A 15,078-nucleotide genomic window follows, 5' to 3' on the forward strand; every position below is an offset into this window, starting at 1 on the left:
CAATGGATATTAAGTTACCTTGAGAATGTTGGCTTTAAAAAAAAAAAAAGAATAGAAGTCCTGAAATATAAAAAAATAAACTTATGGCATGCCTGTCCACCAAAATGTTAAGGACAATGAAGAACTTGTATTTAGGCCCCATCCATTTGTGGGATCATTATTGGTCAATGAGGCTGTAATTGACGTACTAGATTCCTAGAGACCCTCAAAATTAAGTACTTCCCCCAAAAAATACATTATGTTAATAGAGCCTCAATTTTAAATAGAAGGCATTGGGAACTAGAGCGCAGAAGAGGAGGGGCGAAGAGGTGGAGGTTTGAGGGAGCTGTGTGTATGGGGAGATAAGGCTAATTTCTGGCAGAGGGAGGAGGCTGAGTGACTTTGGTGACTCAGGGTTTTGGAAGAAACAGTTGGTCCCAGGAGAGAAAGACCCGAAGCGGGACAAGACCCTGCAAAGACTGGTTATCCAGGTAAGTTCCAAAGGGGGAGTCCTGGGATATCAAGAGATAAATAGATGTAAATTATGATTATATCATAAAACTATAACCATATACAATGAATTATTGAATGGATGATCCGGTCTGTGGGGTTTGAGAGTGGACGTGAACCAAAAATTCAAAGAAACATTCAAATCTAAATAACCTTGACCAAATCTCTTAAAAATTGATTATAGACTGCTGAGCTCTGGATCTGTGTAAAATGTGCATATATTTAGTCAAAGATTTAAGAGAATCCCATCTGAGAAGTCCATGAACCCCATGATTTGGGAAAGCTACTTGGGAGAGAGGTCATACATTTACAAGTAATTGCATTCATGCTTGTTCATTGGTGTTTTTAACAGATAGGTTTTTTTACCGGTCACATTCAGTATCAATGAAGAACATTTATAGCATGTATGATAAAACCAACCAGTTGCATGATTTCCCATTAGTTGCAGTATTATTTAGTACGAGACATAAGAATATTGATAATGGTTTTCCCACCTAACTATTGATGACAAGTCAATTAGGGGGGCAACAACAGCTGGGACCCCTATAAAATAATTCCTCAGGTTTGTGGCACCTTCTACATGCAACTAAGTACTGTGCCCAGATCTGAAGCAAGGCACTATGGTCCCTTCATTTTAGGTATTAGTATTAGGTCCAGCGGTTGGACCTCCAGTCAGACAATGATGTTGAGAAACCAGTAGATGACATTTTATGTAATATGATCACATGGTTATTAGGATAATGCATGATATATTTCTACATAACTATTACGGAATATGTCCAGTAATGTAAATGATTGTGTCAATTACATATCGGACCTTGTGTCAGTGAGAACTTTTACCGCTCTAATTTGAATGATGCACCCATCACGCGTTGGTCTCCTTTCTCCACCCAACGTTTCTCCTCCCAGATCTGCTGACCTTGCTCACGGCACATAGATTCTGCTTAGTGACTTGATCAGAGATACTGTTGGTATGCAATATCTGTGCCCGAGTGATAGCAGCAGATCTGGGCATGTTTATATGTGAGGGTGATGGGTCAGGGGCTATTATTCTAGAATACTACTCACGACTAGAGAATATAGATGCAAATTTGATTCACCATCAATTATACAATCATACAGTATTTGCCACAAATGGAATCAATACCTTGTAAAATTCCTGGCCATTGGCTCTTGCCAAGGCAACTATTGGCTATCTTTCAGGTGTCATGCATATGCCATGTTTTAATAAGACCAGAAGGGACAACGCATTTTGTCACGCTACACTACTGGAAGGAAAGTCTTTGGCCAACAGAAGATAAAAATTTCAATGGCATGTTTTTCCTCAAGTGAAAAAAAAACCACACAAAAATGTCCAAAAACACATTTTTTTCACTTGAGAATGTCACCAGTATGGTGTTGAAACATGTTGTGGTAATTAACACTTTTTCTACTATTGGCCAAAGACCTTCCTTCCAGCAGTGCAGCCTTACAACGTAAACCATCCCTTGTGGTCTAAAGTCTCCCGAAGGTTCTAATTCCCTAGCTATGGGCCTGTAGCAGCTGACACTACACGTTTACTGATCTACCTCACTAGGGTATCACCCTATTTTTGAGTGCTTTGCCCCTTATACAGTTTATTCTATTTTAGAAGAAGCATACATGATGTTGGCTGGGTCTCTACTACTGTTCCACAGCATTTTCTAAGGTCTGGTGTGGAAATAGGAGTCACAACACAAAGGCGCCCTTAGGGTGCATTTCCATTAGCTTGTCTACTCAGGTGCCAATCACCCAACGCACGAGCAATACACTAGTCTGTCCAGTGAAATGATTTTTAAGAATCCTTCCATGAGCATGAAAATGCAATCGCCCTGTCTAAAGAGGCTATTTAACAACCATGGATCAGCTTGCTTGTGGCCAACCAGCAGTCTTTTATTGGCCACGGATGGCCAGTGTAAATGCCTACTTTCATATTAGAGCAAGTTCAGCTAACCCACAGGACAGCCACTATCTTATGTGTGTGGGCATCTCCTGACTCTCTTGAAAAATTACGGCAGGGAAGAAGAGGATAGGGCATGTTGATTCTCATAGTCCCATCTCTTGTTCTCAGGGGACATAAGTCATAAGTCACCATCAGAGGTGTCTGGCAGTCACATACTCCACTTTCCCCATTTAAAATACATGCACACAAGGTAGAACAGTAGGGGAGGGGGTGGGATGAATAGATGTTGGTCAAACAAGTTTCCAGCTAGCAGCTATTCAAAGCGTATGGGCTGCTTTAGGGTCCATATAGTGAGGTCAACACCAGGAAAATGCACCTTCTAATGTACTTAAAGCTCCAACTTGATGTTTACGTTATGTCCAATAGAACCAGGGGAATATCCAAGTGGTTAACCCGTAGCAAGTCAAGTGGTCATACTAATTTTTATTTTTATTTCTAAGCATTATTTTTATTGAGGCAGTTATGTGTCATAGTACTGGAAATAGTACCTAATAACCATAGTTGCCTCGTTTCCGTCTCACAGCAAAACATTGTCTGAATGGATCCATAGAAGCGAATACTGAAAGGGTTTCCTATGACCTCATGCATTGTTCTGTACCAAGATATTTCAGATGTAGAATTCAGATGGTGACGAAGGTAGATGATGAATAGAGGCAATGCTAGGGTTCATCTCGATGCCACAGTTGGGTGTGGTGGGGATTCCTCTGCCTTCCTTATCTTTGGTGTCACGTAGTAGGGAGTTCCCCATTACGGAATCGTCTTATCGGCTGTAACAGAGCAGTCTTGGAGAAAGACGTCCAGTAGTGGACGTGAAGAAAACATGAAAAAAACGTTATCTCCTTATGCTACTGTACAAAAAAATATGTATGACATCAGGAATCCCTTACTAGAATATGGGAAAAACAACAAGACCTAATGTAGATGTGACAGGAGCGAGATGTATACAAAGTGTTGGATCATTACATCCAGAGTTTCAGATCAAAAATTAGTTGAACCAGTTCATCTTTGCATACCAGTTCACACATATTAATCTACAAGGTGGGCCATTTATATGGATACACCTGGGTGGGCCATGTATATGGATCCACCTAAATAAAATGTGAATAATTGGTGATATCAACTTCATGTTTGTGGCACATTAGTATATGGGAGGGGGAAAACTTTTCAAGATGGGTGGTGGCCATTTTGAAGTCGGCCATTTTGGATCCAACTTTATAAATGGCCCACCCAGGTGTATCCATATAAATGGCCCACCCAGGTGTATACATATAAATGGCCCACCCTGTACATATAATGTATATACACAAGTATAAGCCGACCCGAGTATAATCCGAGGCACCTAATTTTACCACAAATACCGGGGAAAAATTATTAATGCAAGTATAAGCCGGGCATACATTGTCCCCTCATTCCTATCCTGGTATTTATGGCTCCTCATTCCTATCCTGGTATGCACGGCCTCGTCATCCCCATCCTGGTATGCATGGATCCTCATCCCTGTCCTGGTATGCATGGCTCTTCATCCCTATCCTGGTATGCATGGCTGTTCATCCCTATCCTGGTGTTTATGGCTACTCATCCCTATCCTGGTATACATGGCCCCTCAGCCCTATACTGGTATGCATGGCTCTCCATCCTTATCCTGGTATGCATGGCTCCTCATCCCCATCCTGGTATACATGGCCCCTCATCCCCATCCTGGTATGCATAGCTCTTCATCCCTATACTGGTATGCATGGCTCCTCATCCCTATACTTGTATGCATGGCTCTTCATCCCTATACTTGTATGCATGGCTCCTCATCCCTATGCTGGTATGCATGAATCTCCATCCCTAACCTTATATGCATGGCTCCTCATCCCTATCCTGGTGTGTATGGCTCCTCATCCATATCCTTGTATGATCCCTGAGGAAGGTGCCAGGAAGGGCGCCGAAACGCGTAGGAAGGAATAAAGAAGTACTTTGTTACAACATCTTGCATCCCAGGTGATTTTGTGGACTCAGCAGCGCGGACTGTGGCACACCTTGCTTCCCATATTTTCTGGCAGTTTTTCCACGTTGGAGTGGTCGGTGGAAGTCCTGCAGCAGCTGATACTGTGTTATGTCTTCAAGCCAGTTGTGGGTCACACAACTGGAATAGGTGAGTGGAACTGCATTACACCACTCACATTGTAGTGTCACTAGTGATAGGGCACTATTGCGCCTCTTGTTCCCCCACCCTTTTTGTATTTGTACAGGAACATGGTCTGATCATACTGCATCTCCTGGACGGGGGGGGAGCAAAAGAGTATACAAACATTAATCACGAGACGGCAGCTGATTCTTTCTGTGAGGTAAAACATTGTTTATAAACAGGCAGGAAAAGGTTTTACCTCACAGAAAGCAGCAGTTGTTATCCCATACTGTCCAGTGTATATCCTCTTTTCCTTCCTCCCTTACCCAGGAGATGTGGTATGATCAGACCATGTCCCTGTACGGTCAGACACAGACATTACACAGTACACAGCAGGGACACATTTATAAGATTATCTCAGCACAGGAACATTTTATTGAACACATCCAATTGTGGAAATTATTATTATTCCAAGATGTATTGATTAAAATGTAGTTTGTTTGTGGAGAAAACCACTTTAAGAGCTGAAATGTCTCAATATTTCTTTCTGGCTGACTCAGGCTGGGGTCACACAAACTTATTTCATAATTAATAAACAGAGAGCAATGCCTGGACTGGCAGCTTGTCAACCGACCAGGAGGTGCAGAATCATGTGTGTCTCTGAGGCTATAAGTTCAGGTCGGGACGCAAGCATTGTGTGAACACAGCCTTATGGTGGGTTCACAGTGAGTTTTTTTTACTGAGTTTCTGGAATACAAATGTTTTTTAAATGGAAATTTGGGGTATGTGCTCGAAAGAATGAGAATGTCACTTCTTTCAACTGCTTCAAGGTCTCCAAACCCTGAAGCAGTTAAAAGAAGTGACATAAGACAGATCATGTACACAGCAATATCGTTTTCATCTTGCTGTGTATTGATGAGGCGCTTTTGCAGCACGGTTTCAGGTGGATTCTGGGGGGAATCAACCTGAAAAAAATGCATGTGCACATAGCCTTGGAGGGTTTCTGCTTTGAAAACTCAGCAAAGAAATTAAGTGTGCCATACAGGTTATGGTTGACTAGATGGTGGCCCGATTCTAACGCATCGGGTATTCTAGAGTCTCAGTCTCTCTCTCTCTCCCCGCAGATCTCCTGACGGAGGCATGCATCGTTCGAATGCGCTGATTGGTCACTCTCTCTCTCCCCGCGCCGCAGATCTCCCAACAGAGGTGTGCGTTGTTCGAATGCGCTGATTGGTCGTGGCTGACCGGGCGCGACCAATCAGCGCCGCGGGATTTCCGTTACAGACAGACAGAATTAGACGATTATATAGTAGATTAGAAAAACAAGGCTGCTTTCTTCCAAAAGACATTTGTGTCAATGGCTCGTGTCTGGTATTGTGGCTCAGCTCTATTGCAGTGAATGTTGATGAGCTGTAACACAATCAACCTGTTAGCAGATGTAGTGCTGGAAAAAAAAACATAATTTTGTAATTTTTGACAACTCTTTTTTAGCATTTTCTGATGACAAATTTACTAATTGCTTTCAATTAGAACGAGCAGAATTGTGAATGCAGCTCTGATGTATAAAATGTGATGTTTGTCACAATCAGCACAAGATCAGAAATATAATGTATTTTAAAAGTTATGAAATTAATATTTATGCAGATTACTATAGAACTATTATAACTCTAAATTAATTCACAGGTTAATAGTGTTCTAAAGTTCTCCAGCTACAACCCTGAAAACACGGCTTCCGGTAGGAAATTAACTTTATTTATCCCTCACGGCATCATCTGGATTTTGGTCATAGGGGTGTGGTTTCAGTCATTGCTCGGTGCACAGTGATCGGAAGCTGTAACCACACACCGGCACTGACTGACAACCAGCTCTACAGTGCATCAGTTTCGTAACCGGCTGTCAGTCATTGCCTGGATGTGGTTACAGTCGTTTGCTCACTATGTACTGAGCGGTGACTGAAGCAGCGCAGGCTGCACCTCTATGACTGAAAGCTGGAGACTGCGGGGAGCAATAAAGTTAATGTCCTCATAGTGTTTTGGCTTTCTGTGTGGCGGATGCAGGTCGTTACAACGTTATTAACGCCATATCTGCAGGTTAATAGCATTTTATTAACCTTTAGATGGTACTTTCCCTAAATATAAAATTGTCAGGGTGCCCCTCCTGTCTGTGTCTACTATTACAGCCTATATGTTAATTCTCTCCAAACCATATCCCAAAGGATATCTTAACGGAGGAGTGAGGTCATAATAATAAGGACACCAAGGTTAGGCTAAAGTATGCAAGGCGCACAGCTAATTGAAGAATCAATGGTGGATGGTAGGTCCGACTTATAACATTGAGTAAAGGATTAACTGAGTGATCAGGAAGAGATGCACACGGCATATCTTGCTAATACCACTGTCTTACCTACATAGATCCCAGGCCTTGTGTTATGGTCGCCACTCATTGGATACTGGAGCAGGCTGGGAAATAACCAGTGGACAGAATGACGTCTAAAGGAGAGGTAAGAAAAGTCACGTCTTCACTGTAAGGCCCTATGCACACGGTGCGGTTTCTACTGCGGATCCGCAGCGGATTTGCCGCTGCGGATCTGCAGCAGAACTGCAGGCGATGTACAGTACCATTATAGCCAATGAAAAAAAAACCGCTGTGCACACGTTGCGGATTTTTCCGCGCGGTTTTTGTGTGGTAAAAAAAAGCAGCATGTCACTTCTTTTGTGCGGTTTTGCTGCAGTTTTCCACCTGCTCCATTCTACAAATCCGCAAGTGGAAAACCGCACAAAAACGGCAGTAAAACAGGCAAAAAAAAAGGAAGAAATCCGCAGGAAAAATGCAAGTCATTTGACCTGCGGATTTCTTAAAATCTGCACGGAAAAATCCGCGGGAGGATCCGCACCATGTGCACATAGCCTTAAGTCAACACAAACTAAGGGCCCAATTCCTCATTGCATTTTCAGCTTGAATATCTCTCAAATGGTGGCTTTTTAATTAGCGACAAATTTGGAGATTTGGGCCTTTGTTTAAAGTTGTCCTTGGTTGTTTAGCTAATTTTCTGCATTTTACAACAATGTGGCTTTTTGGATGTTTTAGACTAATTCCTCCAATGTGACTATTTAAAAAATTTTCAACATTTTTACATAACTGTACTCCAGTCCCCCATAAGTTTTTCTCACACTCCAAAAATTTTTGCTCACATTTTGCAGAGCAGAACACGTTTTACTCTAAAAAGATGTAAAAATAGTGAAACGCGTGCACCATTTATGAAGAATTTCATGCAAAAGAATGCCAACGAAAACCACATAACAAACAAGTAAAGTGACAAAAAAAATTAAAGTAAAGAATCAGGGGCCAAAGGGTATTTCCCCAAAACATATATATGCACCTGGAGTGTAGCCATAATCACAACGTACACTCTTTGGACACATAGGAAGACACGTTGCACATAATGTGGTAGGGGGCTGTTACGGATTTTACATTGGGGCACAGGATCCTCGGTTAGATCACTATGTATCATCCTGTGTCCATTGTTGGCCTATGAGTTGACCACTGGACCTGACCCAAGAACATGTCGCATCTGCACATAGTAAACCAGGGGGGTCACTATAGTGAGTGTAGTTACAACTGGGTCCTGGAACCTGGGAAGGTCTTAAAGGTCCTTTTGGCTCATAAAAAGATGAATACTAGAGAAAACCCGTGATAGTCGGGGGTCTTGTTTGAGATTTCACATTGGAGCTGGTGAGCACCAATTATACCACTGTAGTCAGCCTTTACTAGATCTACAGAAAGCACAGCCTCAGGCCTGTAACAAGGGGGGGTAAGAATTCTTCTATTACAGTATTATTGTGTGGGTGACACTTTTTTTTAATTATTTTTTTGTCTTTAAGTTCAACTATGATAAAGACTTGGAAGAAGCACTGGATACTGCAGGCTTTGATGATCCAGAGGAAACCGTAGGCAGTGGAGATCGTAAGTAACAAGGACATTTACAATTACATCCAAATGAAATATACTGGTTTTATGAAAAAATTTTTTTAAAAGAAATTGTACATCCTTGATCAGAATTTTTTCTTACCTAAGCAAATCCAATATCTGGTGCCATTTCATATACTTTTCTAGTGTTTGGAGCTCTCTTTTTGTAACAGGGATCCAAAATTAATGCATATATGTAGCTGTAAATGATATTCTGGTTTCCAGTAGCCACCACTAGGGGGAGCACTGCATACCATTCTTTATTATGGAGCTTTATGTATTACCTTATGCATTGGGCTCCTGAGCTCCCTCTAGTGGCGTCTGCTGCCAACCAGAATTGTACATGTCTCCACGGCTGCTGATACAGCCTACACTGCACCAATGGAAACCTGGTGGGTAAGGAAGTCAAGCCTTGTATGTTAGTAATGGGACGCCCCAGCATCTAAAGGATACACTTGTGACAATGACACTTGTCTTGCTTTTTGAGTCACTTTCCTAATACATTTGCAGAGGGTCACCATATCCTGCAAGAGGTTTTCCACTTTGGACATTTTTAGCGTAATCACAGGAAATTATTAATTTCCAATAGGTGGAGGTTGGAGAAGTCAGACCCTAACTTATCGGAAGACGTGGGAATCCCCAATTCTCGAGCAAGCTGCTTTGCATGTTTTCATTAGTCCCATAGACTTCAATGGAGAAAGTGTGCTGCCCTTCTTATATAGATGCTTGTACTTGCTATCGATTGGAGGGGTATCATGCCTAAAATGTCTAAAAATCATGAATCCTTTCAGTGCAGCATTGGAAGTGCTCTAAATTACATCTGTATAGTCTTTGGTGCATTTTTGGTTTTTTTTATTTTATTAAAGTCTATAAAAGTCCTAGCAAAGAGAACAGGAGAAAAAACTAGTGGAATCCATTTCATTTAAAAAAAATAAATAAATAAAAAAAGATCTCAAAGAGGCCCCGTCACCTCTCCTGCCATGTCCATTTTAGTGAATAATTGTATTCCCAAGAAAATAACTATCCTGTCGCATATTTTCTATGTTTCCTGTGTTGTGCGTCCCCCTGGTATTCCTCCAAGAAATGTATGAATAAATTGACATCTGGGTGTTACCAATCACCTTGTCAAGGGGGTGGGTCTCTGCAAAGTCTAATGTCTCAGCATTGATTGGACAGTGTGAGACTGTGTATGGACAACCAAAATACCAAGATAAATTTGGCATATCCATATGGATGTCAAAATGGCAGCACACAGCGTTTTATTCCATAGGAATCCTTCATCCGAAATGGACCCATCACTTTTTAATATCAAAATTATATTATTTCTTTTCTGCAGTAAGACCTTCAGTAAAATAGATTAGAAAGTAGGTTAATGCAGAGGAGCCATATACTCCCATATTAGTAGAGCGAGACTCAAGAAGAACCCCAAAAATGGAAGTCTGCCACCTTGATTGACTTTGTTGGAGGCCATAAGGATATTATATTATAGAAAACGGTCAGTGGTTCTCAGGATCAGGACATATTATAGCATAGTCTTTGCTTTGTGTAGGACAAAGTCAACAGGAGGAGAAGAGGAAGTCAAAACTTTACAAATTCTTTAGGTGAGTTTACATGACAATTTTAGGACTAACCATGAAAAAAAATTCCTCTAGTCACAAGCCAGTCACCAGTTGTTGGTGAATCATTGCTAAAAATGTCCCCTAAACTAGGATCCATGGTTGTCTACAATGGATGGCTCCTACACCTCCCAAGTAATGTCATAATTGCCTGTGTAATTTTTACCATATTGGCCACCCATAGTGATGATAACCAACAGAACAAAGTTACGTCCCTCAGTCCTAATCTGAGTAGAATGTGTGTACATAATACAATCCATAGAATCACATGCTTTAAAATGGGTACAAAGAAAAAAAATATTGGGGGGTCCAAAAGCAACAAAATGAGATATTACAATCTCCTGCTCTCCTCCTGCGAGTCTGTTTTTCAGACGGTCAACAGATTGGAGGATCCGAGGATCATATAATCTGGAAAGGAGGAGGCAGAAGGAAGACAGAGGGAAGGGAGGACGATACCATGGGAGAAGAAGTAGGTGACTTCTATCATTTGGTCTTCTGTCCTGAGTTCAGGTTGACTCACTTATTGCTTGGCAATAAGCCTCAGTTTTAATTAGCATAACATAAGCAGATGGCGCTTATTTTGAGTCACCACCACGTCCCACACTGCTATCAGAACTACCTTTAGGTTCCAATTTTAATAGAATTGTAGCTGATTGTTGGATGTTGCAAGGACTTCAACCCATGTTCCTGCCTCTTATTAGTGTAAAATTACATTGGCGCTATTGAGATTATTTAATAAATTGGTTATGTATGCACCAGTAAGAAGAACCCTAATTTGCAGCATAAGTCCTATGAACCTACAAGCCACTGACTTATTGAGAGAATCCTAGAAACATGACCTGGTCACATTATGGGCACAGGGGCAGGTTTCAAAATTAACTGTTTATAGTATACTAGCTGAAGAGCCCGGCGCTGCCCGGGCATAGTAACTAACTGTGGTTAGTTATAGCAAATTATAATTATCCTCCATCCCATAGTCCCGTGCCCATATACCCATCATACATATCCACGATCCCATAGGCTCGTGCCCATATACCCATCATACATATCCTCCATCCCATAGTCGAGTGCCCATATACCCATCACACATCCTCCATCCCATAGTCCCATGCCCATATACCCATCATACAAATCCGCCATCCCATAGTCCCGTGCCCATATACCCATCATACATATCCTCCATCCTATAGTCCAGTGCCCATATACCCATCACACATCCTCCATCCCATAGTCCCGTGCCCATATACCCGTCATACATAATCTCCATCCCATAGTCCAGTGCCCATATACCCATCGTACATATCCTCCATCCCATAGTCCCATGCCCATATACCCATCACACATCCTCCATCCCATAGTCCCATGCCCATATACCCATCATACATATTCTCCATCCCATAGTCCCATGACCATATACCCATCATACATATTCGGGGTTAAAATTTCGCCTCACAACATAGCTTAGGACGCTCTTGGGGTTCAGACGTGTGACTGTGCCAAATTTTGTGGCTGTAGCTGCAACGGTGCGGATGCCAATCCCAGACATACACACATACACACACTTGAGCTTTATATATTAGATATGGGTACCTTGGTGTACTTTAGGTGGCAATAGAGTTGCATAAAGCCTGGAAAAAAGCAAAGCCAATAAATACATTGAGTACCCCAATCTGGTGCAAGTGGGAAGACTTCACTAGAACAAAGCCAAGATAGATGCTGCAGGAGCCACCACAACAGAGTCTGGACTGGAGAAGCAGGTCAGTCATTTGGTGATGGCGGAACATTATCTCATGTCCAGGACCATTCCTGAAGCCACTAGATATAGAATACAGATCTGTTATTTATCAGATGCCTATTTCTATTGGTTCCAAGTGGCTTAAAGCCGTCAACACAACCAGGGCTGCCACGAGGAATTTCGGGGCCCCATACTCGCAAAATTTTTGGGGCCCCCTTGAGACTCTGCCCAGGCTCCACCCCTCGAACTGTCCACAGTCCCACCGCTTTCTCTTGGAAAAACTCCACTTCTCACCTATCACACATTAACAGTTCCCATCACCAGATCTCACATATAGCCGGCAGCTTTTGCTTTGGACAAAATATTTTTTTAAGCCGCTACCATAACAGGGTAGACAGTTTTGGCCGGGCTCTACTCTACTGTAACCCATTAAATATTTGTTAAAATAAGCAATACACTTTAGGTATATTTTTATTTATTTTTCAATTTTTAAAATGACCAATAATATCACATACAAGAAACAAATACCGCTACACCATGTCCAGACCACATATTACAACCACATAGTGACCGAATAATATCACATACAAGGAACAAATACAAACGCACCATGACTAGACCACATATTACCACCACAAAGTGACCAAATAATATCACATACAAGGAACAAATACCACTACACCATGTCCAGACCACATATTACCACCACATAGTGACCTATAATACCACATACAAGGAAAAAATACCACCACACCATGACCAGACCACATATTAATACCATAGTGACCGAATAATATCACATACAAGGAACAAATACCATGCACCATGCCCAGACCACATATTAGGGCCCGGTTTACCTGCCGGTAGGGGCCCGGTGAGCAGAGGAGACGGAGCCTGATGCGGGCCCCCTCTGCCCACCGGGCCCCATACGCCAGTCAGGGCAGTAATGCCCTGATGGCGGCCCTGAACACAACGAGACTCCAGTTTTTGGAGGGATCTGCTCAAATTCTGGTCCTTTTGGAACACCAAACCCTCAATCTGACCAGACAAAGTGATGGATACTTCTGATATCCCCATTATCATGGACTTATTCCATGCTGACTATGAGGGAGGAGGAGATGTGTAGCTTTAAAATCTTACTTCAGCGTTTGTCAAGATGGAAGCAACATAATTTGCCAGAAAAAAATCTTCTATACCCATGTTTAGTTTGGTCACAGCTTGAATCGGGGGCGGATATAACATCTTGTTTTTGAGTTCCTTTTCCGATTATTGCAATTTTCCCACCCATTAATTATCCACTTAGATATCAGTCTGGATGAGGTGGAAGATAAAAGTAGGTTGAGGGCCTTGCTATATCGTGTACCTCTAGCCTAAAGCCTCCTTGCGTCTCGGTGTATAACCTCCATACTGTGCAGATCAGGGATATGGCACCCATAAGTGTCTACTGGCGCCTTGTGCCTCAAATTTCATATTTGGAATACAGAGGTTTCCCATGTCCCATCAGATTCCGTATTATAGAGATATTCATCCCCAGAAGCGATGTAGGAGCTGTAAGGCTATGTTCTCAGGTGGGATTCTGCACTGAAATCTAACCATAGTCCGCATCCAATAAATATGGACAGGATTTCCACAACCCATGCAATACAGAATTACTCACTGATTTTGTGGCGCCGCTGCAGAACAAGAAAAATGGCAGAAATAAGTTGCTTGCTATTTTTAAGCATTTTTCTGCACAGAAAAATAATAATAATTAGCCCCATTGAATGGCAACAAGTCTAATACTCCTGTGCCTCAGAGCAAGTGAAAACTACAAATCAGCAGCAAAAATCTGAGGATCAGCGGGAATTATGGATTTATCCCCCCACAAGTCAGGCAGTGTCGGCCTATACTCAGCCTCAGTGACCACTACAGAGCTCCTCCTATTAATAACGTCCATGTAAACTCTGGAACAGCGCCCCCTATAGGTCATTTAATTGAAAAGTACTCAAGCTGCGTATATTGTTTATTGCTACAATAAGTATTAGGAAGATGATATAACTAATTTTACAGGATATAAAATATCCCAAGAATATGTGTAGTTAAGTGTCACTTAAGAGGACTAGCCGGACAAATATGGCCTCGGTCCACCAGGTTATGAGATGTGGTGTGTATACAGCATATATACTACACATATACCCAGCGCGTTCCTCCATGTATATGCTGTATACGTATACACAAAGCCTGTTTATACAGAGCACATCGCAATCCAATGGTTTTACAAGCCGCCTGCAGGTAACAGGACAAGTGGAATGGTCGCCTAGGGCCAAGCTCAGGTGACCTGATCACTTATCCGTCCTTCTACCAATCCATTTACTCCAAGCTGTAATCCATATAATACCCCACAATGGCAGCGGCACGGTCAGATATGTTATATCAGGGGCAGACATGTAGCCTGTGAAGCTGCACAGAGGCCCAGAGTAGAGGGGACCACTCAACAACAACATTTTTAGAAGTAAATGAATGTTGCATCTGGCCCCAAGGGGATAGCTACTCGATCGCCCACTTGGACCCAAAGCCATCCGGAAAACGTCTCGTCTAAATGGAGCAGAGTTCGAACATATCCACTCCCTCCATTCAGTCTCAGTGGGACCACTGGACATCGCCACGCTCATGCAGGAGAGGGAGACCATCCACACTTCTCACACATGGGGCCTTTGCTTCCAATGTCTGTCACTGTGTAATAGAAAATTGTGATGCTGCCAACATAGGCAATGGCGCAGACATTCATCCTATGGCTACTGCAAGGGTTATATGCCCTTTAAGGCTATGTTCACATGATGAGCTTCTGCACCCATTAATTAAAATTAATTTAGTGCATTTTTTTCAAAAATAAGCAGCATAAAGAACTCCCCAAAAACTCACGGTGGGAACGTAGCCTTACTACTTACCCTAGCCTACCCTTGTTGGGAGCTATAATAATAACCTTATACGAGAAGCCGTGCACGGCCATTAGCAATAAGTCATTCATTAACACTCCGTTTCTAATAATCCGTCTGCGACTTCAACCAGGGGGGCCCAAAAGGTTCTTCTGCCCCCACGTGGGGAGAGCAGAACAACAGATATGAGGTCCGGGTACAGATTCTGTATTGGTTCCCTGGAGCTTCACATATTGGCTTATTTCTATGGTGGATTGGTGTCC

The 15,078-nt window shown here is 42.3% G+C and overlaps 1 protein-coding gene across 6 annotated transcripts in view; it reads left to right on the top strand.

Annotated features, from left to right (window-relative positions):
- Positions 1-324: 324 nt before the first annotated feature.
- SLC4A1 (solute carrier family 4 member 1 (Diego blood group)) overlaps positions 325-15,078 on the top strand; it is a 42,429-nt gene continuing 27,675 nt past the window's right edge. The window contains exons 1-6 of one of the 6 annotated variants that reach the window (XM_073572755.1): positions 325-470; positions 4,457-4,610; positions 6,995-7,083; positions 8,465-8,546; positions 10,099-10,150; positions 10,537-10,634. In XM_073572755.1, coding sequence (XP_073428856.1) covers positions 7,066-7,083; positions 8,465-8,546; positions 10,099-10,150; positions 10,537-10,634 — 250 coding nt within the window. In that variant the 5' untranslated portion in view covers positions 325-470; positions 4,457-4,610; positions 6,995-7,065. Of the gene's footprint in view, positions 471-4,385; positions 4,611-5,707; positions 5,790-6,994; positions 7,084-8,464; positions 8,547-10,098; positions 10,151-10,536; positions 10,635-15,078 lie in introns of all 6 variants that reach the window. The other 5 variants (XM_073572751.1, XM_073572749.1, XM_073572750.1 and 2 more) reach the window with 5 other exon arrangements.

This window comes from Dendrobates tinctorius, unplaced genomic scaffold (assembly GCF_039654945.1).
Source record: "Dendrobates tinctorius isolate UK_male_01 unplaced genomic scaffold, ASM3965494v1 ptg000032l, whole genome shotgun sequence".
Taxonomy (NCBI): domain Eukaryota; kingdom Metazoa; phylum Chordata; class Amphibia; order Anura; family Dendrobatidae; genus Dendrobates; species Dendrobates tinctorius.